Source organism: Anoplopoma fimbria, chromosome 11 (genome assembly GCF_027596085.1).
Source record: "Anoplopoma fimbria isolate UVic2021 breed Golden Eagle Sablefish chromosome 11, Afim_UVic_2022, whole genome shotgun sequence".
Classification (NCBI taxonomy): Eukaryota; Metazoa; Chordata; class Actinopteri; order Perciformes; family Anoplopomatidae; genus Anoplopoma; species Anoplopoma fimbria.
In genome coordinates, this window is record NC_072459.1 from 9,084,699 (window position 1) to 9,112,668 (window position 27,970).

At 39.5% G+C, this 27,970-nt stretch overlaps 1 protein-coding gene across 1 annotated transcript; it reads left to right on the top strand.

Moving 5' to 3' along the window:
* Positions 1 to 27,948, top strand: doc2a (double C2-like domains, alpha). The gene is made up of 13 exons (XM_054608077.1): positions 1 to 140; positions 177 to 334; positions 5,035 to 5,114; positions 8,188 to 8,262; positions 8,769 to 8,878; positions 11,434 to 11,560; positions 12,160 to 12,219; positions 16,011 to 16,025; positions 23,839 to 23,902; positions 23,945 to 24,038; positions 25,621 to 25,702; positions 26,268 to 26,364; positions 27,310 to 27,948. Exons 1-13 carry the CDS (start codon positions 1 to 3, stop codon positions 27,444 to 27,446), a joined length of 1,239 nt encoding a protein of 412 aa, XP_054464052.1. The 3' UTR covers positions 27,447 to 27,948.
* The last annotated feature ends 22 nt before the right edge of the window (positions 27,949 to 27,970 follow it).

Below are 27,970 nucleotides of genomic sequence, written 5' to 3' on the forward strand. Positions count from 1 at the left end.
ATGACGGTGCGGAGAGGAAAGAAGCTCAGCATCTCCATCCAGGAACACATGGCCATCGACGTCTGCCCCGGCCCCATCAGACCCATCCGACAGATCTCCGCCTACTTCCCCCGCCTGTCCCCCACCTCCCCCGGCCCCGTGTCCCCCAACCCGGTCTCCTCCCCGCTGGCCCTCAGCCCCGGCGGCGTGGCCTCCGGGATGGGCGGGGCTCACCTGCTGTCTCCTCTGCTGGCCCACGGCCGGCACGGCGGCGTCAGCGGCGGCGGGTCGTTGTCTCTGACCAGCAGCGTGGACACGTCGGTGGAGATCAACAGCTCCGACAGTGACGACTGCAGTGAGCCTTGCTGTTGGCATGTGTCTGTGTGTATGTGTGTGTTACTGTGCACCTATACACACCTGTTTCTGCATGACTCAGCATGTTTCACCTGGACCTCAGGTAAACTGACTCACAGGTTTCCATCCAAACGTAGAGCAAATTTTGATCAAATTTCCTGAAAATCTGCAAATGAAACCTGCAACCTCTTAAAGTGAAGCCAATACTAAAGTGCCTCAAACCTGCATTCTCTCAAATGTCCATCAGGGGGCGACTTCTCTGGATGTATATTTATATATAAGTCTTATGAGAAAATAACATTACTTCTCACTTCCAAACAGCCAAAAGCTAAGATGGCGACAGTAGAAAAAAAAAAATGACTGCCTAAATAACGATGATAGCGAAGGCCTAAAAAAGAATATGGCGACGGCCCAAAACCAAGATGATTACGGCCAAAAATCAAGATGGTGAAGGCCGAAAAAAGATCGTGATGGCCCAAAACCAAGATGGCGACGACCAACAACTAAGATGGTAACAGCCCTAAAAAAAGATTGTGATGGCCCAAAACCAAGATGGCGACAGCCAACAACTAAGATGGTAACAGCCCCCAAAAAAGATGGTGATGGCCCGAAACCAAGATGGCGACGACCAAAAACCAACTGCTACAGCAAAAATCAAAGATGGCGAAATCCAAAAAAAGAAAACCAAGATTATGACGGACCAAAAAAGGACTTTGCCATCTTGATTTTTGGTCGTAGCCATCTCTGTTTTTGGCTTTGTCCATCATCTTTTTTTGGGCTGTCGGCATTTTGTTTTTCAGCTGTAGCCAGCTTAGCTTTCGGCCGTTTACTGAAGTAATATGTGACTTGAAAAGTAAGGTCATTTTTTCATGAACTCAGCTGATCGGAGTTCATTTAGTTTCCGTCGTCTGAAGACCTGCATCTGATCCGTACTTAATGAGCCTGGAGGATTAAAGCTGGCTCTGCTGCTGTAGACACATTGGATGTAAAGACCCCGTTTTAATAGACCATGGATTTTCATTTACATTAGAATCTTCTAAATGAAAACCATTCTGACTGGTTGGTTGGTTAGTTAGTTAGAGTGTGGTCACAGCTCTCACTCACTGAAAAGCATCAGCATATTATTTGGGAATAAACTGAATAAACATAGGACAATACAAACCACCTAAAATATAATTGAGCAAATTGAAATACTTCAAAAAATGTGCAGGGTTTGGTTGGTCTTGATGTGGATATTGTTCTGATCAGGGACCTGCTGTAGGACTGAGGGAATGTAAAGATGCTGCAGAGGGATCAATAAATCAAAACACTACAGTCCAATTTATCTCACCACGTTCACATCGAGATCAGTTCAGAGATACGACTTATGAATAATTCATGTATTTAAGTAAAAGAAACATTAATAATACAACGAACGCAGACCTCTGGAAGCTGTGTGTTATACCTCCAAACCACGACTGGATCGCAGACATTTAAATAGTTTAAGGGGGCAGCAGACTGCAGGCGGCTAAAACAGGATCTTTAGAGAAACCTCCGTTGTGTTGGAATCTTTCAGGTTTCCAGCATCGTCCTGCTGATGAATGAATGATGATCTTTCTAAGAGGTGAGGGCAGGGAGGAGATCACTCCTTCATTCTCTCCGTCATCGCCTCAGTGGTGAAATAAGAATACATTGTGATGAATGACTGAGAGCCGCTGCCCCGTGATTCAGATCCACTCACAGAATAATTAGGTGGTTTATTCATGAATTTATCATCAGATTTGTTTTGCAGACACCGGCAGATGATTTTATTTGTTTTCTAATAGTGAGATTTATCAGAGTGTCACAGTTTGACAGTCTGTCTCATGTAACTAAAACTCTCCAACACCCCTCCAATAAAAAAAGACCGCCAGACAGAAAGAGACATAAAACAACCACAAACAACAAGGGTTGTGTCTCTTTGTGGTTATTCTGTGTCTCTTTGTGGTTATTTTGTGTCTCTTTGTGTTGATTTTGTGTCTCCTTGTTTATGTTTTGTTTCTCTCTGTGGTCATTTTGTGTCTATTTGTGGTTGTTTTGTGTCTCTTTGTGCTCATTTTTGATCACTTTGTGGTTTTTTGGTGTATCTCTGTAGACGTTTTGGATCCCTATGTGGTCATTCTGCATCTCTTTGTTGTTGTTTACCAACATCTAATGTATCTTTGCAGTTGGTTCCCATTGTGGTATTTTTTGTCTCTTTGTGGATTCTTTTCCAGTTGTATTTGTTTTTCAGTCACTGGTTGATGATTTGTTTGTTAGTTCTTGTCACGTCACTGACACTATTTGATCAAATCAAAGAACACCATTTTCATTAGAGTTTGAGTCCTTTTATTTTCGATTTCCTAAATCAGATCTCATCACTGCAGAGCGTTTTCTCTGAGCAGTGACGTCTTCAGGATGCTGAAGCACTGCGTTTGTTGGTGCAGTATGTTTTTACAGCAGCCCCTTGTCTCCTCACTGGGATGCTGGGAGTCAGTGTAGGTGGGTGGAATAAGAACCGCAAGCATTCAGATAAAATAACAAACGAAAAAAAAACATGTAAATGGGAAATGCACCAACAATTTCCATTTTGTGTTGAGGACTGCAGTGGAGTCAGTAGAGAGAAGTATTTCATACTGTTCTGAGATGTATCTCTTCTCTCTGCATGTTAGCAGTTAAAGTACTAGTACCTCAAAACTGTAATTAAAGAAGGTACTTGAGTAAATTAATATTACTTAGCTACTTCCCACTTCGGCATAACTGCCACCCCCATCATGGTTTTAGGTTGACGTTCAGATCAGATTCTCTGATGCTGGACTGAAGCTGCTGCTGATGTGCTGCTTCTGATGCACCAGCAGGGTTTCAGAAATAAGATGCAAATTAAGTAAAGTGTCTCTCAGACAGCAGCTGTGACACTGATATCCATTTAATGTCACTCACTTATGGAGAAGAAATAAAAGGAAACTTTCCAGAAATCCTCTCTGGGAAAATACACAGAGAATAGAAAGCCTGTTCAACCATGGGTGGATTATCAAAACAACCCCCCCCCCCACAGGGATGTAAAATACCCCCCACCCTTCTGACATCAGAACCAGACCCCCAGACTGAGAGAGACACAAAACACAAAACAACTACAGACGGCCCGCAGCCATCTCTGTAGTTGTTTTGTCTCTGCAGTTGTTTTACGTCCCTTTTTGCATCTCTTTGTGATTGTTATTTGTCACTTTGTAGTCTTCTTCTTTCTCTTTTTGTTTTGTTGCATTTCTCTTTGGAAGTTTTGCATCTCTTCATAGTAATTTTGTTTCTTAATGATCGTTTTGCATCTCTTTGTGATCATTTTGTCTCTTAGTGGTAGTTTTGCGTCTTTACTTGTCATTCTGTTTCTCTTTTAGTTTTTTGAATTTCTCTTTGGAAATTTTCATCTCATTGTAGGCATTTGTCTCTTTGCAGTCATTTTGTCTCTTTGTAGTCATTTTGTTTCTCTTTTTGATCTTTTGCATTTTTATTTGTACGTTTTGTGTCTCTTTATTGCATTTTGCGTCTTTCGGATCGTTTTATGTCTCTCTGTAATCTACTGTGTCCCTCTGTTGGAATTGATTTGTCTTATTGTGGTCATTTAGCATCTCTCTGTTTTTTGTTGTGCATCTCCTACTGGTTGTCTCTATGTAGTTTTCTCTATTTAAGTTGTCTGTATTTGAAGTTGCTTTGCATCTCTTTGCAGTTGTTTCTGGGGTCTTTGTAGTTGTTTGCGTGTCTTAGTGGTTGGTGGTCTTGTAATGGTTTTGTCTCGTAATGGTTGTCTCTTTGTAGTTGCTTTGTGTGTCTCTTTGTATGTTTTACATCTCTATGTAGTTCTTTCGAGTGTCTCTGTATCCATTTTGCATCTCTATGTATGAGGTCAATGGTCTTTGCAGGGGTTTCTTATGTTCATTTCAGTTGTCGTTTCTTTGTAGTTGTCTCTTCTTTAGGTTGTAGTTGTTTTATGTGTCTTTGCTGTTGTTATTCATGACTCTGTAGACTTTTTGCGTGTCTTTGTTGTTGTTTATGTGTTTTTTGTCTCTTTGTGTCTAGTTGTTAAACTTGTCTTTGTGGCCTCTGATTGACTTGCCAACATGAAATGGAAACAGTCACTTCAGTCGTTCCTGTTTGGGATCAGCAGAAGCTGAACAGGATGTTGGAAACATTCCAGGTTGATTAACAAACAGCAGCTTACAGTTTAGCGTAAGAATACAATCTGTTGTGTAAGCAGTTGTTTATTGGTATTTATGAGATCTGATGCTAAAATAGATGTTCGCTCTAATCCCCATGAATCATATTCTGTATGTCTCGTCTTATATAACTGCACGGGAAGAACACCAGGTTGTGTTTGGTGTGTGTGTGTTTGGTGTGTGTGTGTGTTGTATGAACATGTACCTTTCCACGCAGTACAAACTGTAAGACGGCCTGACGAATGTGTTTCCTCTCCCTCTAAGAGGATTTTCCGTTTGACATGTGATGTGTTGTGTTCAGCTTCATGTGACAGCTGCTGCTCCACTAAATTGGATTTCCATTATTTGAACACATGCTGAGATATCTCTCTGTTCTTTGGCATGCTTTCAATTTATTCTGACTGATTTTTAACAATGTCATTTTTTGTTTTTTCCTCAATGCCACTGATGCGATGGTTGTAAATCATGTTGTTTTCTCTCCTGTTGTTATAACCAGCTGCTCTGGGAACGCTGGAGTTTGAGCTGAGATACGAGCGGAGCTCCAGTGAACTGCACTGCACCGTGCTCCGGGCGAAGGTAAGGACGCCATCCAAAAAACATCAATGTGCTGCTCCAACAGCCTCCAACAGCCTCCACTCCTCTCCTCCTCTCACAGTTTCCAGCTACATTTTTTGGACCTGGCTGCACAGATTTGTTCCCATTCAGACACAGAAGGCTCAGTGTGCTTGTTGGATCAGCTCTGTTTCAACGTGGGAATGAGAATTAGCTGCATGAAACATCTGCAGCATTTAGATTTCTCTTCATTTAACTAAAGAACCCAAACCAGGAAAAACAGAGCAAAAGTATATCCTCATTTGTTAATAGTGGTGCAACGATCACTCTTAACTATTACTAATACTAATTACTAATACTAATCACTGATCGTTGATGATCCATATTGTCAGATATTGATCTCTTTGTTGTTTGATTATATCAGCTGGTCTACAAGGATCCAGACTATTTATTTTTTGTCATCGTCCCATAAATCATAAAACACTCTTAAGTCAGTAAACCATCAAATATAATAAATGTTATACTTTGTTATATTAATTCATAGTGTTGTTTTCTTCATAAAAACAAACAATTCAAATGATAAGGAAATAAAAGATTGTATTTTTATGTATGAAAACAGATCTAGTCATTATTAGTTTTAATGTTGTATTATAATCTGCTTAGAGCTAGTGTTAGGAAGTTAAACAGCTCATAATTCATCTCTAATATTTATTTTATATTAATGTGAAAACATCCCCTTCAAACTACTGGATTTATTCAAGTTCATCACCAACACTACATTTTACCAGATTACATGTGAACACATCATGATAACGTTATAATTTACATTTACCCAATACTAATTTTCACTGAACAGAGCCTGAACGCATCATAATGTTTCACTGAACAGAGCCTGAACGCATCATAATGTAACTGTACTGAACCTCCGTTCGTTGGCCGTTAGTGGTGCTGCTAACGTCACTAGCTCTCCTCCTGTTGATTTAAACATGCATTATTAAATAATTTTTTTGATTTAATGTGTAATTCATGGCACAATTCAGACAAGATCAAATAATAATTTGTCTCTCCCTGTTGACTACTGTTCAGATAATTTTCTGCAATAAGATCCTATATGGTGGTAAACCGGAACTGTTCAGATAATTTTCTGCAATAAGATCCTATATGGTGGTAAACCGGAAAGGTCTACACATCTCTACATCCTGAAGTATGAGAGGCTCCGTTGTTTTCAGATATTGTAGTAATATATTTTATTTGGGTCAGGATTTTAAATCTAACCTGAGACAACTCTAGCTTTATTTGAACCAAAACACATCTCTCCACCACGACAAGGTAACAGAAGCGTCGTAACTCAGATCAAACTGCGGCACCGGAGGACAAATTAAATGTCAGAAACAGTAACAGAGGAGCGTTAACGAGACAAGCGGCTGCAGCAGACACCTGTCCTACCTGTCCCCGAGCTCAGTGTGTTATCCTCAGCTCAACAGCTCTGCCGCCTCTTAAATCTGCCTCACATTCACTGTTCACTATATTATATGATTCATACCTGTGCTGCTTTTGTTCTCCGTCCTCGGAAACATTACGGGATAAAGATACTGTTTGTGTCGGTGAAAGTTACCCACAAAAAAGAAAGAAATCTCACAGGCACTTTAAATCTGAATTTGCACTGAAATACAATCAGGGATATTATTAATATTTGACATGTCGGCCTCCATAATTCTCCACTGGGTGGAGGGGAATAAAGGAAAAACAGAATCCTACTGATTAACGGAGGATAAGAGCAGATTTCCTTCAGTATCTGAGGTGATAACAGTCCACTTTGAGTGATGCTTTAATTATATAAAACACAGTATTTCTCTGTAATTTATATACACAATACTGTTTATACCACAGCAAAGACTCAAAAGACTTCCACCAGCACAAAGAGGTACAAGATAAATACCGATCAATATAAGATTAGCATTGACGATGAAAAAAAAAAAAAAAAAAAAAAAAAATCCAAGCCAACCAATTAATCTTCATGTGTTTGCATTGTGCTTTTCTTCCTTCATAAAAACACACAATGCACATGACAAAGTAATTAAAGATTGTATTTTTATTGATAAAACAAATCTCTTCTTCATTAGTTTTGATGATGTTTTATAATCTGCTTGGAGCTAGTGTTAGGAAGTTAAATGGCTCAGATGTGAACCCTCATCCGTCAGAATCTTTTCTTTAAAGAAGTTATTTTAACCACAACAGTGCGTTTGATTTCATAAACACAGTTTTAATAACTGAAATTTTTGCTGTTAAAATAATTTAAAACCCAGAAATGGAAACATGCGCTCTCTGCTGGTTTGTGGCACATTATGTTGATCATGTGAGTTCATTTATTCATGTTATAAACTAAAATTGTGGACACATCTTACACATTGCACCTTTAAGTCAAATTTAGAGGTACTATTTGAAAGGAGAGCAGAGTATTTTTTTTGCTATTTTTACATAAGTAAAAGATGTGAGTACTTGTTCCACCAAACGTTCATCGTGAGTTTGACTTTTTAAAGCGGACACGTCTTTCAGGTCTCAGTCTCATTAAAACAATATGTACAGAATAAATAAATCTGTCTCTCTGCCGTCGCTGCAAATGTCAAAGCTGTTGAAATAAATTTGGGAGTAATTTCTCACGATGCAGACGAGGTCACGAAATTCATATCAGGAGTTTGATCCTCTGGTCGTGTGTTTAAATCAACCGTCTGTTTTAATTTAACGCACTGGGTTCATGAAGAAGATCTGAGAGCACAAAGTCAGTCAGCGGTTGACGTTAAATTAATTCTTTTTTTCAAGCTAATAGGCGACAATAATTCCTCCATTTTGGACCATCTCTGTGAAATGTTTTAAACCATGGCGTTGCCCGGACCTTTGAGCCCAGGTGTCTCTGATAACGTTAACGATGAGGGGACTCTGGATGTGAGGGACCAATCAAAGACAGACGCTCTGATCTCCTGAACATTAGAAAGACCTGTGTGGACTAATGATGCCGTTCACCTGTTGGTGTCTCGTCGTAAGGACCAATCACAATCAGACGTCATAGTAATGAATCTGTCCTTGTTTCTGTCTGCAGGGTCTGAAGTCGATGGACTTCAACGGTTTGTCCGACCCGTACGTCAAACTTCACCTGCTGCCCGGAGCCTGTAAGGTGAGACGATGAGGGTCTCGATAAAATCAGTTTAACCCTGAACATCATGATGAAGAAGAGAAACGTAATGTCTGTGGTAATAAAAACTGCCATAAAAACACAAAATATTGATATTATTTCATACTTTCACTGAGTTAAATCATTTCGCCAAATTCCTTTCTGATCATAAAGACCAAATACTTATTCATTTTCAGGATTTTAACCCCTTAAATGAATGATTGTTTTTATGAAAAAACTCAAACTAAATTCCAAGGAACAGTCTGGTTTATGTAAATGATCAGCAATGACATTGATTTTGATGCATTATTTCTTTTCTGTGGAGGAAACCAAGAAAATAACATAAACATGAGAAAATGTCTCAGTCTGGTGGAAAATAGTACAAAAAAAGTAAATTTTAGAAGAAAGTCTGATATAATTTTAATCTTTATGTTTATGTGTCCTAACTGCCTGTCTCTCTGTCATATCTGCATGTGTGTTCTAACTGTCTGTCTCTCTGTGTCCTTCAGGCCAATAAGCTGAAGACGAAGACGATCCGTAACTCTCTGAATCCGGTGTGGAATGAAACGCTCACTTACGTCGGGATCACAGAAGAAGACATGCACAGGAAGACGCTCAGGTGTGTGTCTGTGTGTTACTGTGTTTTTGTGTGTGTGTGTGTGTGTGTGTGTGTGTGTGTGAGTGACACTTGGGATAATTCCCGCCCGGTTTCATTGGCTCTCATTGGGACTGATTAATCTTACAGCCATTGATGAGGCTCAGAGACCATTGACATTTAGATATGAAGCTCACTATCCATCTTTGATTCATTTAAGATCGGCTCTTTTTTCAATGAAGTCTGGTTTGTTTTGTCTGAAGGGTTTTACCGGAGCTCAGTTAATGTTGTTTTCCTGTCTTTAATGAGGAATTAATGGTTCTACCACTGAGACTGTTATCAAAAGAAACAACGGACAGTAAACCTTCAATTACTGAGCTAATCTTAACTACACTTGAAGAAAACCATCGAGTAATTGTGAACGACCCTCGAAGGAAATGTAAAAAAGGAAAACAAACGATTGATCTTATTAAATTAACCCACTTTAAACCTAGTCAGCTATTCATCCTTTATGTAGTAAAAACATGACAAGATTGTTACAAATATTTGTCAGGAGAGCCGATTGACTCTTCGCTAAGTCCTGCCCCCTAATCACAGACTGTCCAATCACAGCATAGCATCGCTCTGCTCCATTAAACCCTCATCATTGGTTTCAGGCTGGTTTGGTGGATTTTGAGCTCGTAATAGTTAAACGTATCCTCATACAACAGTTAGTATGTAATCCTACGAAAAGACACTAAAAGTTATTTCCTATAAAAAGGCGTCTCATGAGCAAGCAGCATTAAACTGTAGAGCGACGACTGGCCGACACATGAAGGATGTATTGTTGTGCCCAGGTGTGCAAGAGGTGAAGAAAAGTGTCAAAACAACGCTCCTCCCTTCAGAGAGAGTAGTATTGTATCACAGTTTATCACAGTATATCACAATATATCACATATCACAATATATCACAGTATATCACAATATATCACAGTATATCACAATATATCACAACATATCACAATATATCACAGTATATCACAATATATCACAGCATATCACAATATATCACAATATATCACAGTATGACAATATATCACAATATATTACAGCATATCACAGCATATCACAATATATCACAGTATATCACAATATATCACAGCATATCACAGTATATCACAATATATCACAGTATATCACAATATATCACAATATATCACAGTATGACAATATATCACAATATATCACAATATATCACAGTATATCACAGTATATCATAGTATATCACAATATATCACAGCATATCACAGTATATCGTATCCCGACATGAGTATCGGGATATGTATCTTATCTTAAAGTTCTTGCCAACACACAGCTCTATTTCTTTGTCTTCAGTCTGGATCTCCAGGTAATGTGTTGGTTCACTTTTACACTTTATCTAATATATTTATCTTTTTAACCTGTTTTCATCCTGATAAATTAATCAGACTCATATTGTAGAATGTTCAGAGCTGGATCATGCTGCGCTGTGATTGGACAGTCTGGGTCCATTGTAATAAAATGTGTTTTATCACACCATGCTTTTGTTTCTTTCTTTAATTATTGTAGAGAAAAGACAAACACCTCCATTTAAACCCTGTGCAGTCAAAGATCGTCATGGCAGCAGCCACATTTCCTAATACCACACAAAGCTAATTAGTAGAATATTCAGCAGAATCTGAGATAATAGAGATTAAAGAGTCTTTCTGTGACGCCTCACTGCTCCCTCAGACCTTCATGACAACATCCAGCTTCCGCTGAGATTTATCCTTTTCACTCCTTTAAAACTTTAAACAGCTTTAAAACAAGAAAAACACATATTATTTTTGTGGTTTATCCCCCTGAGAGAGTTTATTGAACGTCTATCTCTGTGAGGACATTTTGTTTGGCCTGAACATCTGAATGCTGTTTGAGGGATTGGAACTTTTAGGGTTAAAGTTAGAGTCTGTTACATTTCCTGTTTCCTCTCTCCTCTCTTTTTTCCCGTTTCCTCTCTCCTCTCCTATTTCCTGTTTCCTTCTCTCTACTCCCTGTTTCCTCTCTCCTCTCTTGTTTCCTTTCCTGTTTCTTCTCTCCTATTTCCTGTTTTTGTTCACTCATCCGGTTTCCTCTCCCTGTTTCCTCCCTCCTATTGTATTTCCTGTTTCCTCTCAATGTTTCCTCACTCCTCTCCTATTTTCTGTTTCCTCTCTCCTCTCCTGTTTAATCTTTCCTCTGTTTCCTGTTCCCTCTCCTGTTTCCTGTTCCCTCTCTCCTCTACTTATCCTGTTCCCTTTCTAATCTCCTGTTTCTTCCCTACTCTCCTTTTTCTTGTCTCTTCTCTCCTCTCCTGTTTCCTGTTTCCTCTCTCCTCTCCTATTCACTGTTTCCTCTCTCCTCTTCTGTTTCCTGTTCCCTTGTCTCCTCTCCTGTTCCCTCTTTCCTCCCCTGTTTCCTGTTCCCTCTCTCATCCCTTGCTTCCTGTCTCCTTGTCTCCTCTCCTGTGTCCTGTTCCCTCTCTCCTCTCCTGTTTCCTGTTTCCTGTTTCCTGTCTCCTGTCTCCTGTCTCCTGTCCCCTGCAGGTTGACAGTGTGTGACGAGGATAAGTTGACTCATAATGAGTTGATCGGAGAGTCCCGGGTTCCTCTGAAACGAGTGAAACCCGACCAGACGAAACATTTCCACACCTGTCTGGAGCACCCCCCCCCGGTAACACTCCACACCGATGACTGTCTTTGTATCCTAGTTAGGACGCTCTTTGTTCCCTAGCCCCTAACCCAACCTGATGCGTCCTGTCCTCTAACTGTGTTAAAGGAAACGTGTGCAGACATAATCACACCTAATACTTCATATGTTAGCTACTCAGTCTGTTATTGATCAGCCAAACAGGAAGGAAGGTTCAGTTAAAGATAAAACATAGTTTAAAATGTTTTTAACTTCAGAAGCAAAGTCACATCTTTGAGTCTCAGACTGAAAACAACTTTCATGGAAACACAGTTGATGTTTCATAAAAACACAAGAAAAAAGTGATGGAAAATACATACACTAAGTACTGTACAGAATATGCATTCAAGGTACTTTACTTCACTTTATACTTCATTTATACTATCATCTCTGAGGAAAATATTATACTTTTTACTGTACTACATCTCAGAGGTAAATAATGTACTTTTTACTGTACTATATCTCAATAATCAATTTTGTAAGTACATTTTATTGATACCTCAGTCAGGTTTTGAATGCAGGACTTTGCTGGTATTTTAGTATTTTCTCAGTGTAGTTAAAGTACTTTTACTCTCTCTTCTCAGCTCCCCTCTCCGACCGCGATGGGTGAAGCCCTTCGAGGAATATCCTGCTACTTAAGAGAGGTGAGAATCACGTTCAGCTCTGATGAGGACACCAGACCAAAGGTCATGAGGTTATGAACATCAGCAGGTTTCTGTCTCATGACAGCGACTCCTCTCTGGATCGACTTCTCAATTTATTAGAAACTGATGAGTGTCTTTAAGACACTGACGACTGTTTCCTCAGCTGACGTGTGCTGAAAAAGAATCTCTTACCTACTGGCTGAATTTAAAAGTATTAGTGAGGTAAAGAGGAGAGTGAAGTTGTCATAGACGTGGAATTAAATATCTCAGTGAGACATTTATTTATGTAATTTAATTATTTAATCTAATTAGTTTATATTACAATGTCTTTGAGGACATCTAATTGAATAAATCTTTATTCACGGTGGATTTCTGACTTTTTGTAGCAGTAGAAGCTCAGTTGTGACTAATAACTTGAATTATTACAGCTTTAGTGCACCAGTGTTCCCAGTAACATGGTATCTGTGTTACCAGTTACAGCTCATTGGTAATTTTCACTGTAATATTTTAGTTATTCATTTAACTAGCAACATTCTTGATGTTATCAGTGACCACACATTATCATATCTGCCAGGAGATTATGTATCCGAGCCTTTGAGTGACGGTTCTGTCTGTCCACATATAATCTCACACACTACTAGAGCCGTCAGACTTATATTTTTTCCTCTCGTGGTTGCAGTGATTCACTCTTTTTGAAAACATATTTTTTTGATTGTTTTATACCACCATTGACTGCTTACTCTTTAAAAGGCCTGTGGGTGCTAACAGAGCTAACAGCTAACAGGGCTACTACAGCTAATACAGCTAACATAGCTAACAGTTTATGGTGCTAATGCAGCTAACACATTTAACAGCTAAGGGCTATTACAGCCTAAAAGCTAACAGCTAATGGGACTTATACATTTAACAGAGCTAAAAGCCAAAACGCTAACAGCTAACAGGGTTAATACAGCTAGCAGAGCTAACAGCTAACAAGGCTAATTCCGTTAACAGAGCTCTCTACTCTACTTAGTGCATATTTCTAGTTATTAATGTTAGTATACTAGTCACATCATAGTGATAGTTTTAATAGTTACACATCATTGTTAACATAATAAATGACACCTTATTATTGATTTGACTAATTTCACCTCATCATTAATGTGATCAGTTACATTAGTTAGTGTTTGAGTGAATGTCTGTCAGACTTGAGATTGAAACGAGAAAAGTTAATTTAATTCTCATAATGAGGACTGATGTCGATTTCATGAGCCTCATGAATTAATGAACAAAGACAATCGGTTTCCTCCTCGGTGTGTTGAGAAGAAACTCTGCGGCTAATTAATGATTAGAGTAGAGACTATTTACTGGAATTGATATTTTAATTGCCGTCTTGTTTGTTTTCTGTTTTCCCACGATAATTAGAGACTAAAAAGTCAGAGGAAACATAATCTGCATGTTGAAGAGAAACCTCTTCAGTTGGAGGATATTTGACTGTTAATGTCTCTGCATCCTGTCAGGTTTAAACCCATAAGAGTGAGTTAAGAGGCACTTCTTCTTCTGCAGCATCCGACATTAAGAGGATGCTTCACATGAGGAGCATTTCACTTTCACAGAATTTAAATTTAAACTTCCAGACCCATAAATCCACAAACCAGATCAGAAACATACAAGATAGTTATTTGTAATGATAAGGGTTTGTAGTATAAATACATGTTATTTGTGTGTTCTGAAAAATTAAAAAAACAATTGGAGCTTTACACTTAAGAGTTGATTAAATGGCCCAATTATATTTATTTAATCCTTAATTTAAAAAGGGCATCATATTGAGATGATGACAGAATGTGTTTAAAGAATAAACACATTTAAATCACTCACTGACACAAAGATTTGATTAATTTAAATCAGATTTTGCTTAGCTTTGTTCTACAAAATGTACAAAAACACAGGAAAAGCGGCATCAAGAACTTTAAGGAGTCGTTCACATGTTGTGTCTAAAAACGTGTGGAAAATCCTAGGTGCTTTGGTCCGTTGCACTACTGTTACTAAGCAACCAAAACCTTCGCACTGCAATGACGATTATAATAAAGTTACTTTAATTTAGCAGTAAGCCTCACTGACTAAACAAAGATAAATGGATCTCCAACACCATTAATCCCTCACACTTTCTAAAATGATTAACTTCTCCTCCACTAATTTACCGTAGACTGATATTTACAGAAGAAAGAAAATATATCTGCCAGCTGTGATTGGTTGTTCCTCGTCACATGACCTGCAGTTTGCGTTGCAGCATTCTTAAAGTTTAACTACTTTAATCTCGGGGCAAGGAAACAACGTAAGGAAACAACGTAACGAAACAATGAAACAAACGTAACCTTACAGCATATTTTTTGTAAATACTTCAAAAATCTTAAAACAGTTTCGTAAAAAAGCGTTAACTTAATGTTGACTTTTTCTTACTTTTTCATACTTCAATAACAGCCCCCCTATCGTAACTACACTTGCTCTAATCGATTTAAATAAAATCTACAGATGAAACAAAAGTCAACATTCAATTCTGTTGTTTGCAAAAAACATACAATACGACACCTTGACCATAAAGTCAGAAAACCAACAGTATGTTGGCTAAAGAGTTTTGTTCTGCTTCTGTTTGTTCAGTGTCAAATATTGAAAGAAGCTGATGTTTCTCTGCTGTTGCTTCTTTCTGCTCCTCGATCCGTCAGACATTCATCACAATCTGACATGCCTCAAAGCTTAATGCGAATGCTGACAGTAATTGAAACCAGGATTTCATTAGACTCATCTCACACAGTGTGACAGTGTGATTCAGGTCCAAAGCAAAGACTTCCTGCTGATACATCTCTTCAGCAGCTGTTATATAAACAGGAAGGTCAATAATCACATTTTTCCCAGGTAACGTGATTCTGACCGAGAACGACCGCCATGACGGAGAAATAATTCAGATATTGACCGTCATAATCCAGGGACACAATGTCACCCAGCAGCAGAGACATAGTGTGGTCCAGATGATATTCAAAGAATAAATCTGGTGATGATTTCCATTCTGTCATTAAGCTCCATGAATACAAACAGTGAATGTATCTACTGACAAGTATCCCGATGTCTCTCAGAGCTCCATCAAAACACATGAATTACTGAAAATACTCACTAGGGCACCAAATGTCAATTAATCCGCTGCTGAAAATAGTCCCCGACAAATGCAAATTAAAATGATTATAATTATAATCTTCGTACAGTCCCCTTATTGGTTTGGGTCTGCAAATGGAAATTGTTGACAATAATAAATGATATAAATAAATAAATAATAACAATAAACTTCATCTATACAGTATTTTCCAACACACAGTTACAAATTACTTTTTGTGGTTGAACCAGGATTAAAACATGACGGCAGGCAGCGGCGCAAGTAAAATCAGACAGTTAAAATAAACAGTAATAGAACAAGATAAAATAACAATAACAATGATAATAAAACAGATAAGACATGTTGGAAAACATTCTGCTAGTAATTAAAAGCAATAACGCTTAATAACTATACGTTTTGAGAAGTGATTTAAAGATGCTAAAAATATTGAATTTTCTTTATTTTTTTCTGTATTTTAGACTATAACCAAAAACAATCCCACATCATCATCATATATGAAAGCCTGAATCTGCTATATATAGGTTATTTTTTACTTATATTATCTTACAATAAAAAGGTAGAACAGATTGAAATGGAGACAATACAACAAAGCATTGTTCCAGTAAAGTTACAGACAGAAGACCAGAGGAAACATCTGCACCCACAGCTGGAACAGTTAGAGGTCAGAGAGCATCAATGTGATGAGAACATGAGGATAAAGGAGAGATAACCCATCAGAGGAGCAGAGAGTGACAGCTGCAGGAGAAAGACATGAAACGAGACATGATGAAGAGTTTAAACCCACAAAGGCGTCCAGACGATCTGCAGGGAACTGAGAAAATGACACGTTTTGTTCCGTCCTGAATAGCTTGAAGAAAAGTAAACAGTATGAACAGAAACTCTTCTTACAGTTCGGTTCCTGAATCTAAAGTCACGTCACGTAGCTGAGCTTCTTTGAAACTTTAACAACTTCATTTCAAAAGGCTTGTGGAGAGCTTAAAGCCTCCAAAGATATAAAATACAAGTGTCTGCTGGGCTGAAGCACAGAGAGGGGACAGTTACGATGAGCTCTTAACATTGAGAGACAGAAAAACAAGTCATCTTGGATTTGAAGTGGCATGATAACACTTGGTGTTTAATTGGTGTAAGAGAGATATTATCAGGGCTTATTAGGGCCAAAGGAAAAAAACAGCATTGTGTTTGTTCTGTTTCACCGTGAAACAGACACGTAGGAAATGTAATGGATGGAGGGACTTGTACGTCTTGATTTAGTTCATAACTTGCGACTTGTTTATCTAGATCAAGGTCTTAACTTGGGACTTGTTGGTCTTCATTTAGGTTTAGACTTGGGACTTGTTGGTCTTGATTTGGGTCTTAACTTGAGACTTGTAGGTCTTGATTTAGTTCATAACTTAGCTATTTTTGGTCCTTATTTAGGTTTTGACTAAGGACTTGTTGGTCTTCATTATAACTTAACTTGAGACTTGTTGGTCTTGATTTGGGTCTGAACTTCGAACTTGTTGGTCTTGATTTAGGTCTTGACTCTGGACTTGTTGGTCTTGATTTAGTTTATAACTTGTTGGTGTTGATTTAGGTCTTAACTTGGGACTTGTTGGTCTTGAATTAGAAATTAACTTAATTAATTAAATTAACACTTAATTTACCTTACATCTTTTAGCCTAGATGGGAAACATTTGACTCGACATTTGAAAAATAGAGTTTTTGGTGGAAAAATGTTATAGTTCCCTTTGCTCTTGTGTTTGTGTCACAGGTTCCGCATGTAGACGTGATCTTCATATATATCTTTGAGGAAAACAGCTCAGTCCTGGAGGGTTTAAGGTCTTTGAAGTGTCCCTCAGCTGGCTTTATTTATCAATTTCTAGAGCTGCGAGGATGGTTTAGGACGGATTAGGTGGAAACTCACTGACCTCAGGGTTCAAATAACAACCAAGAAGTCATATTATTTTGAAAAATAATCAGAAAAGCTTTGTTTTTTTGTCCGATCATCACTTTGTTAATGAGTGCAGCCTCAGGAATGGGAGCGATTACCTCCAGCCGTGGATGTTGAAAAGGTCTCAGTGTTGCAGGTAAATTGAGTTATTAAATATTCATCAGGCTTCATGCTACAGGCCCGGTTGGTACGTTTCATGTTAAACTAGGCTCCATAATTGATGGCTGGAGGCTGTTTTGTGTATGTGTGTGGGTGGATTCAAGGAGTTTTATTAAAACTGAATATAAAATGTATCCTTGAAGTCCTGATTTGTTTTTCTGTCCGCTGCTTTTTATCTGCTCATTACCAAACTCCTCAAATCTTTAACTTTAGTTTAAGAAATAGTTTTAGTTCTCCTTTTTCTAAGGGTGAGATGTTCAGATATCAGTCTCATGTCAGTACAGAGCTGGAGGCAGCAGGTGGTTAGCCTAGCTTAGCATAAAGACTGGAAGCAAGGGCAAACAGCTAGCCTGGAGCTGTTCAAAGTTCAAAAAGACATTGATTAAGGTCTTGACTTAGTGCTGGTCTTGATTGAGGTTCACATGTTATGAGCTTTTAAAAGTGTTACGTGCAGTGTTGTGCCTGCCCTCTGCCCTGTCTTGGCTGTTCACAGGTGCTGCCCTTTTCCCTGCCTAGCAGCTGATATCAATCCCTAATCAGGCCATGGAGGTTAAGAGGCCGGGGAGGAGCAAGCAAAGCCAGCGAGACGACCAAGTTGAAGCTGCTAACTGAAAGTGTCTAGTGTGACTCAGTTTTGCCTTGATCAAACTGTGTGGGTTTTGTTTAGAGTGTGTTTGTGGATGATCTTTGGAGTGTGTTATTCAGTAATCGCTTTCCCTTTTAAGAAAGTAGTTTTTGGTTGTTGCCTTTTGAGCATTTTTTTGTTGTTAATTAATAAATCCCTCTATTTTTCTTTACTCAAGTTTTGCCCTTGCTTCTTGTTCCCTGGGTTATTTTATGTTGTTACTCCCCTCATCCCCTGGACCCGTAACAATTGGGGGCTCGTCCGGGATCGAATTAGTTGATTGGGTAATTGTTGAGCGTGTGTTTTCCTTGTTGTTTTCGCAGTAATTAGTGAGATCTCAGTGTACTATAGTGTTCCTGTTTCGAGTGCACTTTCAAAAGGGGAACTAAAAGCTGTCCTCCTGAATAGGTTGTGTGGTAAAGGTGTTCTCAGGTTACCCACACCTGTACAGTCTCCTGGTGTAGAGGCCCTGGCTGTGGCAGCAGGATCTCTGGTTGAAGGTGGCTCTGATCCTCTGGTGTGGGAGGCGACCGATCAGCCGTCTGTTTTTACTCCGGCTGTGCCGAGTGGTGCAGGGGAGGAAAAGCCGCGCACTTTGCCTCAGTTTGACCCCTTTTCTGTAGAGTCATCTCCTAGCTCGAGGTTTGAGGCTCGCTTAAAGGTGGGCCTCGCTCGTCTTCAGTTAGAGAAGGAAGAGCGAGAGCGAGAGTTTCAGCTCCGGAGGGAGTTAGAACTGCGTAAATTGGAGGCAGAGACAGCTCTCAAGATGCGTGAATTAGAGCTGCATGCGGGTTCTGTTCGCACCTCTGCTGGTCCACAGGTAACGCCTGGTGCTACTGCTACATTTGATGTCAGTCAGAATATTTCTCTGGTCCCTGTGTTTCGTGAGGCTGAGGTGGAAGCGTATTTTGGTGCGTTTGAGCGCATCGCGGCTGCCCTGCATTGGCCAGAAGATGTGTGGGCCATTCTTCTGCAGTGTAAGTTGGTAGGTAAAGCTCAGGAAGCTTGCTCTTCCCTTTCGGTGGAAGATAGCCTTGTCTATGAGAAGGTTAAAGGTGCCATTCTGCGAGCGTATGAGTTAGTGCCAGAGGCCCACAGACAGCGTTTCCGAAGCCTTAAAAAAAAACCATAGCCAGACTTTCGTTGACTTTGCCAGAGATAAAAGAATCCTTTTTGATCGTTGGTGTAAAGCATGTAAGGCTGAAGATCTAGCCTCTGTGTGTGAACTGATAATGTTGGAGGAATTTAAGAATTGTGTGCCTGAGCGTACTGTGGTTTATTTAAATGAACAGAAAGTGACCACCCTGCAGCAGGCCGCTACTCTAGCAGATGAATTTGCTCTCACGCACAGGACTGTTTTTTCCAACAGAGATGCTCCCCATAGTGACTTTTACCAAGGAAATAGGAGCCCATATGCGTCACAGGGAGTGGCGTTGGTGAAAACGGTGACGCCCGTTGGCCAGGATGGATCTCAAAAAGTGCCTGATTGTTTTAAACTGTTTGTCTTTAAAGGGCATGTGTCTCTCACAGGAGAGGCAGAGGACCAGCGCCCAGTGACGCTGGTGGCTCGCAGTCCTTCATCCTGTCGAGTGCTCTGCCCTTTAGCGCCAAATCTGCCTGTGAGGTGAGTGCAGTGGTGAGGGGTATAGAGATGGGTTTTGTTCCCGCATCGCTCCACCGTGTTTATGTACAGTCCAACCTGATTAATGGTTTCTTCCCAGTGGCTGTCCTCTCATGTTTTCCAGTTGATGGTGTAGATTTCATTATGGGGAACGATATAGCTGGAGGTAAAGTTTATCCTGCCCTTGAGGTTGTTGATGTCCCCATTTCTGAGTCTGCTTATGATGATCTGTCTCCGAGTCATCCAGATGTGTTTAAAGTTAGTGTTCTGACTAGAGCCCAGTCCCGTAAACAGGCTCAAGAGGTTGATTTATCTGACTCTCTGTTTGTTTTCTCTGAGGACATGTCTCTCCCTGTTGGTCGGTCAGCAAACAGCACCTCAAAGGACCCTAAGGGTGTAGCAGGGTCCATAACTGATCCTTCAGTGCCATTGCCACTGACCCGTGAGGCGCTCATCGTTGCCCAGGAACGTGATCCATCCTTGGCAAAGTGTTTTGCTGCAGCTTATGAAGTCGCGAATGAGTGTATTAAGAAGACTTGTTGGTCTTCACTTAATTCTTGACATGGGACATATTTAGTCTTTACTTGGGACTTATTGGTCTTAATTAAGGTTTTGACTTGGTCTTGTTTTAGGTCTTGACTTGAGACTTGTTGGTCTTGTTTTAGGTCTTGACTTGGGACTTGTTGGTCTTCTTTTAGGTCTTGACTTGGGACTTGTTGGTCTTGATTTAGGTTCTGACTTGTATTTTGAACCGTGGACAGATACAGGCTAGCTGTTTCCCCCTGCTTCCCGTCTAACCCTGTCCTGACTCCAGCTCTGTTTAACACACAGACATGAGATTGATATCCATCTGAACATTTCCCTCTCAGATAGAAATTAGATAATTTCCCAAAAGTTGAACTATTTCTTTAAAGGCCCATTTATCTAGTTATCTCAGAGATAAATGTGATCCATGATTAATTGAACCGGATAAAACTGGACTCTGAACAAAGAGCGACAAGTGCAGAATAACATGTCTGGTCTGTTCAGACTTCCTCCTCTCCATGTGGGCAGATAAACAGCAGCAGAGGGGAGTGAAATTTATAATCTGAATTAGTCATTATTGTACGCCCTCTAACTGGCATCATTTAGAGTAAATTAAACTGCCATGAGATGAAACTACTTCTCATTTTTCTGGATGCCTCTTGGACCTCTTAAAGACCCTCGGGACCGCCTGAAGTCTCAGTCATTTCGTCTCACATACTCAGCCAACAGAGTGACATGATTTCACTTGTTCCCTGAACAGTTTCACTTGTTTCAGGCACTTTTTTAGAAATGAATGTCCGTATCAAACCTTTATCAGATGTAAATACTAGATCATTTAATTTAAATTATGGTTAATTACAACTTGTGCCTCATTTTTAGTCAGATTGACTTCGTTTAAGCGTTGTCGCTGTGTTCACAGATCTCTTCTGATAATGGTTATCATCCAATATGGACTGATCAATCAGGGACCTATGTGAAGTGTTTAAGCCTGATGTGGGTATTTCAAACTACCAAAGCATGTTACCATTTATGGAAGGGGTACTTGACTTGATAGAAGTCCTAACTTGGGACTTGATCGAGATCCTGACTTGGGTCTTGATAGAGGTCCTGACTTGGGTCTTGATGGAGGTCCTGACTTAGGTCTTGATAGAGGTCCTGACTTCGGTCTTGATAGAGGTCCTGACTTCGGTCTTGATGGAGGTCCTAACTTGGGACTTGATGGAGGTCCTAACTTGGGTCTTGACTGTGGACTTGTTTGCCATGTCTTGTTCTTTTTCTTATTTCTCATGTGGTTTGAACAGAATTTAGAACAAGGCTGCTGCCTTTAATTTGCAGGTGAGACCTTGGTTGTCTCTTTCTGACTTTTTTGGAACCAAAGAATTTGTTTCCATGGCAACAAACGCCCACCAGCCGCCTCAGCGCGACGTCCATCACCTTCAGCGTTCTGTCCCTGGAGTCTGTACGCTTGTTTGTAGAAAACAAGACTTCAGGGTCCAATTAGACCTTTTTAAAGTGTGTGTTGTGTGTTTTGTCTCGTTAGTCGTCTGCCTTCACCTCGGCGGTCGTACAGGTGTTTCACCACAGACGGGTGTGTTTTACTGTATGTGGAATCCCTCCGGTGTTTTGCAGCCAATCGACCAAACAGGCGCTTAACTTAAAGACCCACCTTCAGTCTCTTCTTTGTGTGGGATCTGCTCTCAGATCAGCTGTCAAACACCAGCTCAGTGAGATCGGCTGTGGTTTGGAGGACAATAGTCACTATTGATCCGCTGATATGACTGAGCAGTTTGATTGACTGGAAATGTTTTGCTGGTTTTAAGTAATCAATCATTTCCTTTCTATCTTCTTTATTAATATTATCTATCTGCTATGAATAAATGTGTTTCTTCTTCACATTCTTTACTCACCTGAATAACATCTTTAATTATTGAGCATTACAATGTTTTCAAAATTAACGTCAGAGGTACATATTATAAATGTTTTACTCCACATCATCTCAGAGGTACGTATTGTACTTTTTGCTCTGATGCATTGCTGTAGTTTAAACCAAACAGGATATAAAGGACTTAAAATTCAACACATTAATGCAGCAGAAACATCAGATATAATTGGAAAACATTTTTCTGATCAATCAATATTTTGACTTTAACTACATTTATATAACTTTACTTCAGTGAGATTTTTTACTGGTAGTGGAGTATTTTCAGTGTGGTATAAGTATTTTTACTGCAGTAAAAGGTCTGAATACTTCCTCCACATCTGCAGACCAGTGTTTACCAGAACTGCTGTAAATCAGATCACTTTTCAATCTTCTGAAACGGTTGTTACGTGTTTGTTTACGTGAACGAAGTTTCAATCAAACAGTCAGCAGAATTTAAATTCAAACTTCCAGCGAGGTCAGCTGAACTCTGAAGCTCACTTCAAACACGAGAGACGGAGGTCTCATTCTGACGGGAAAATGAGGAGCGCAGTCTATCCGTCAGCCGCTCTCCTGAAACGAGGGCATTGATGACATTTCCTCCAGCTTGTTTACTGAGATGTGGATCGGAGCAGATATATCTGCTGCTGGAGGACCAATGGCTCACTTCGTTTCAGTTCTCTTTGTAAAATGCAGCGAGGCTGATATCTCATCCAGTGCAGGCCGGGTTCATCCACAGTTCCTCTCCCACCAATCGGAGGTGGGCGGGTGAGAAATCCTGCCAAGCTGAGTTGACTCTGACTAAAGGCCATCGATCTGCTTATTTTCAGACCTTCTGCATCTCTTTTCTTAGCTGCAGGTTTGTTATGAAGGACGGTGGGAGTCCGGAGCTCTCTGCAGCGAAACACCGGCTGAATTTAGTAGGAAAAGCACTTCATGACGTTTTGGCCGTTTTTCTTTGATTTAAGCAGACGGAACCTAAAAGCTTTAGAAGGAGCAGTGAAAGGTCAAAGCGTGAAGCAGGAGGATCAAAGAGAGAGGAGCATGTGGTGTCTGTAATGAGGACTGGTGGTAAGATGGACGATCAAACTATTGATCTTCTCACGACACCAAAGATCAAAATCTACGCTTGGATTAGATTTAATGAACACCAACAGGTGGAGGTGGAGTGTGTGTGTGTGTGTACGTCTCATGATCTCCTCTTTTGGGAATGTTTTGGAATGAGATTAAAGTATAGTGTGTGTTTATACAAGGAAACACTCCCGTTCTGCCGGATGAATGCTTCATGTGTTGAAGCTGCATTCTCTCTACTGTCCATCAGGGGGAAACTCCTCTGGTTGTATAGAAGTCTATGAGAAAATGACTCTACTTCTCTCTTGATTTATTCCCTCAGTAAACATCAATCTTTTCCTGCGAAAGTCCAGCAAACCCTGTCCATTTTCCATGTATACGGCATTTTCAAAATGAGTTCCGTCTTCACAGGAAGCAACTTAGTTAGGTTTATTAAAAGATGGTAAAAACATCTGATGGATTAGGAGACATCACGTGTGTAAAGTTGCCATCTTGTCCAGAAGTCAACGCAAGAGGAAAAGGTATTAAAAAAACTAATCTGACTAATCTGACTATCACATCTGACCAATCTAATCCGTCTAATCTAATCTGATTACTCTGTCTCTGTCCACAGTGGGAGAACGAGCAGCTGCACAGCCTGGAGGAGAGAGGTCGTCTTCTTCTCTCCCTGCAGTTTCTGCCTCCGCTCAGTTTGGAGGAAACAGACGTAGATGGAGGAGGAGGAGGTGAAGGCCGTCGTGGTGGAGGTCTCTGTGTGGGAGTGAAGCGATGCGCCCACCTGGCAGCGATGGACGTCAACGGGTTCTCTGACCCCTACGTCAAAATGTAAGAACTAAAGGATCACTGCAGGTTTAACACGACTCAACTTTATCTATGAAGCCCAATATCACAAATCACAAATGTGTCTTACGGAGCTTTACAATGTGTGCAGGACATTGATAGCCCTACACTGGGAATACTGGGAATACTGGGAATGAATCACTTTCAAGGACAGTAGAGGAGACATTGAAACACATTATAAGTCATCACTAAACAGTGTCAATACCCAGAAATAGAAGTCGGTAGAAAACAGTCGGGAGGAAACAAAGTCAGCAGGAAACAGTCAGGAGGAAACAGTCGGGAGGAAACAGTCGGGAGGAAACAGTCAGTAGGAAACAGTCGGGAGGAAACAGTCGGTAGGAAACAGTCGGTAGGAAACAGTCAGTAAGAAACACAGTCGGGATTTAAAGCTTCTCTTTGCTCTCGTTCCCTGGAGGGACGCTCTCTTTGAAGAGGAGGAGAGATTTTCTGTCATACGCCGTCTGAATACAAACCGAGCCAGAACCAAAAGGCGTCTGACAGCTGAGGGGTCGAGTGAACTGAGAGATTTATCCGTTTTATAAATCACTGCAGCGTCCAGACTATCAGCATGCTGTGTCACGGCTCGACTTCAGCCAATACATCACTTTAAAAACAGGTCAATATCCTTCTAAAGGTCCACCTGCTGCTCTTTGATATCCGGCTTCATTATTATCTTCATCCAGTCCGAACGCTGAATGTGTCTTTAGTCTGGATTTCTTTTAACAGCATTAGTGTCTAATGAAATATGAAGCAGTGTGCTGCTCTGTAAAACTGATTCAGTGTGATTTATTATTAATTACCGCGTCATTAACAAGGGTTTACAGGATTTCATCAAACTGCAGGATGAAAATAATCCTGTTTGCCCCGAGCCCTCAAACACCACTTTAATTAAACACACTTCATCATTAACACTCATGTGATTACACGTTGTTGTGTTTCCTCTCATTAATGGCTCTGTAATTAGGATAGATACATGACGACAATATTGAACTTTTATTTAACACAAAATACTTTTTATTTAAAGTAAAAATTGATTTTATTTAATGTAAAATGTCTCTAGTAGTATAATATTATAGAAAGATATGGTAAATTGAAAAGTAATATCAATGTAGAGATACATTTATATAAAATATACAAACAATAAACTATAGAGGAAAGAAATATAAAGTACAATATTATTAAAAAATATGGCTGCAATAAAAAAAGGAGAGAAACAATATAGAGCATATATATTAAGAAATAAATATTAAAACAGAGTAAAGAAATAGTTTTTGCAAAAAAATTTAAATAAAGAATAAATGTTAAAATGTAATGAAATAATATAAATTGAAGAGTATATTAACAAAAGTATTGATTATTATACGATAGAAACATTTTGAAAAAAATGTGACAACAAAATAGAAAAAACTGAAACAACTGCTTAGTCTGCTGTTAATAAACTTTATTGTTTTTATTGTTCTAAACTTATGTGATTCTTATCTTCTTCTTCTTCTTCTTCTTCTTCTTCTTCTTCTTCTTCTTCTTCTTCTTTCTCTTCTCTCTTCTTCTTATCTTCTCCTGCTGTCAGATACCTGAAGCCCGACATACAGAAGAAATCCAAGCACAAAACATCAGTGATTAAAAAGACCCTCAACCCTGAATTCAACGAGGTAAGAACCCCTCAGAGTATTTAAAGGTTTGATTTTACATCTGATTTTACATATAAAGAACACAAAAGCTTTTTTCCTTATTTAATTGGAAGAAAAAGTTTAAAAATTTAAGAGGAAAAAGTGCAATATAATCTTTAATACTAAAGTATAATAGACTTCTACCTCACTAAATGTTGATACACGTTCAGATGTACGTTAAAAATATTAATTATAATTTATATTAATTTATAATGAATAATATTTTTAGATATAAAATATGTTTTCACAAATTTTTTCGCTATTTTTCCTACATATCTTTCAAAAACATTTTCCTGATATATTTTAACAGATCTTTAAAAATATATTTTTCACATATTTTACTATTTTTCAGATATCTTTCCACTACTTTTTCCCACATACTTTGAAATATCAGGCTGAGATACAAACATAATACTAAAAAAATATAGAATGTCACCAGACTTAAACATCCTCCAAATAAAACCACAGGACAATGATTGTTTTTCCCGCTTTAACAGACCTGAACTGTTTTTATAAATGTGTGTGTAAACGTGTTCGATCACTGCAGGAGTTTTTCTACGAGATCTCGCTGTCGGAACTCGCCAACAAGACTCTGGAGGTGACGGTGTGGGACTACGACCTGGGACGCTCCAACGACTTCATAGGTGAGACGCCGACGGGTCGCTAACCCGCTCATGAGCTTCACTTTGAACACAGAAATGTTCTTCAGATTATAAACTCGTGGTTTGAGGAGAAAATCTCAGAATAAACAGGTTGTGTGATACTTAAGATCTTCCTCAATAATCTTCCTCTATAAACCCAAACAGAGAAAATTTGTTAAAAAAACCCAACTTTTATTGTTCAAACTTAGTTACAACAATGCAGGTATTGCTCTATATCTCTATCACACACATCAAATTTACTTTAAAATGAACCCTAACAAATTAAAATTTACTAGATTATGAGTCAATAAATTTGGTCAACACACGTCTCTCAATAATTTCCTCGGATTCCTTGTTGTCTGTTGTCACGCGTAACTCTGCTGGAGTCTGAAGTCTCTGTCGTACTGGAAGCATTTATGCTTTTGTCCCTTTACAGTTTCTTTGAGAACTTCACAATAGTTGTGCTGAACAAAATAATCATTAATAAGAAAAGGAAAGTTCTCTGTTTTGTGTCCATCGTCCTTCTCAAAGCCGCAAATGGTGACTTAAGACGTCCGCTTCGTAGGTTTGATAACGCTGCTGGACACACGGCTCGCTAATTGCTCCAATAATAGCTGCTTCCTCAGCATGTCGGCAGTAGTAGAATTATAAAATGCAGAATCTTTGTGTTTGCCGTTAACTGTGAAAATTGCTGAAATAAAGGTAAAGATTACGACTTTCATGTGACTAGAAACGTTCATACGTTGATGTGACACATATTAGTGTGCAGTTACTCTTTAGACTTTCACCCAGGAGATCATAGTTTCTGTCCCGTGGGGAACTAAAACTCAATGTTAACTTATTTACGTTGGCTACTTAACTTATGTACGTTACTTGACCCTCAAGCAGTTTTTGAGTTCAGATGTTGAGGTGACTCTAAGATTAACTACACACACTTCCTGTTTTTAGGAGGCGTCTGTCTGAGCTGTCACACGCAGGGCGACGGCCTCCGTCACTGGATGGACTGCCTGAAGAACAAGGGCAGCCGGGTGGAGCGGTGGCACATCCTGACCAATGAGCTGCCCCGAACCCTCAGCCACGACTAACCCCGGCATCCAGGGGTCACGTGGTTTAACCTAGAGCCTCTTTTCTGGTGGACGAACCGGAGAGCAGCTGCACCACAAGAATCAGCAGTGAATGAGAGCGTTTGATAGCGAGAGCCGCCATGACGGGTGGAGAAGCAGCGTGATGTTGTGTGCCTTCATCATTCATCGGTGAGTCATCCTCAAAAAGACGCTCCATCATTAGCACCAGCCTTCATATATTGGACCGACGGGGTGGAGCTCACAAAGATTGAAGAGAAACCACAGACTTGTTCTTGAGATGCAATTGCATGTTTGTTTTCTAACATAAAGATCTGTTTTGTAAATGAAGTAAAATATCTAATTTCTATTTCAGACTTCTGGTGTCATGATGCCGTCTGTGCATGTTACAGTCAGAATGGCAGTTTTTATTTCTTTGTCTATATAAATGATGTTTCCATTCATTGTCAAGAGATTTTTTTAAAGTGAACCTTTTGAAATGTGGCAAAAAATAAATGTGAATTATCGGTGCGTTTTCCATCTCCATT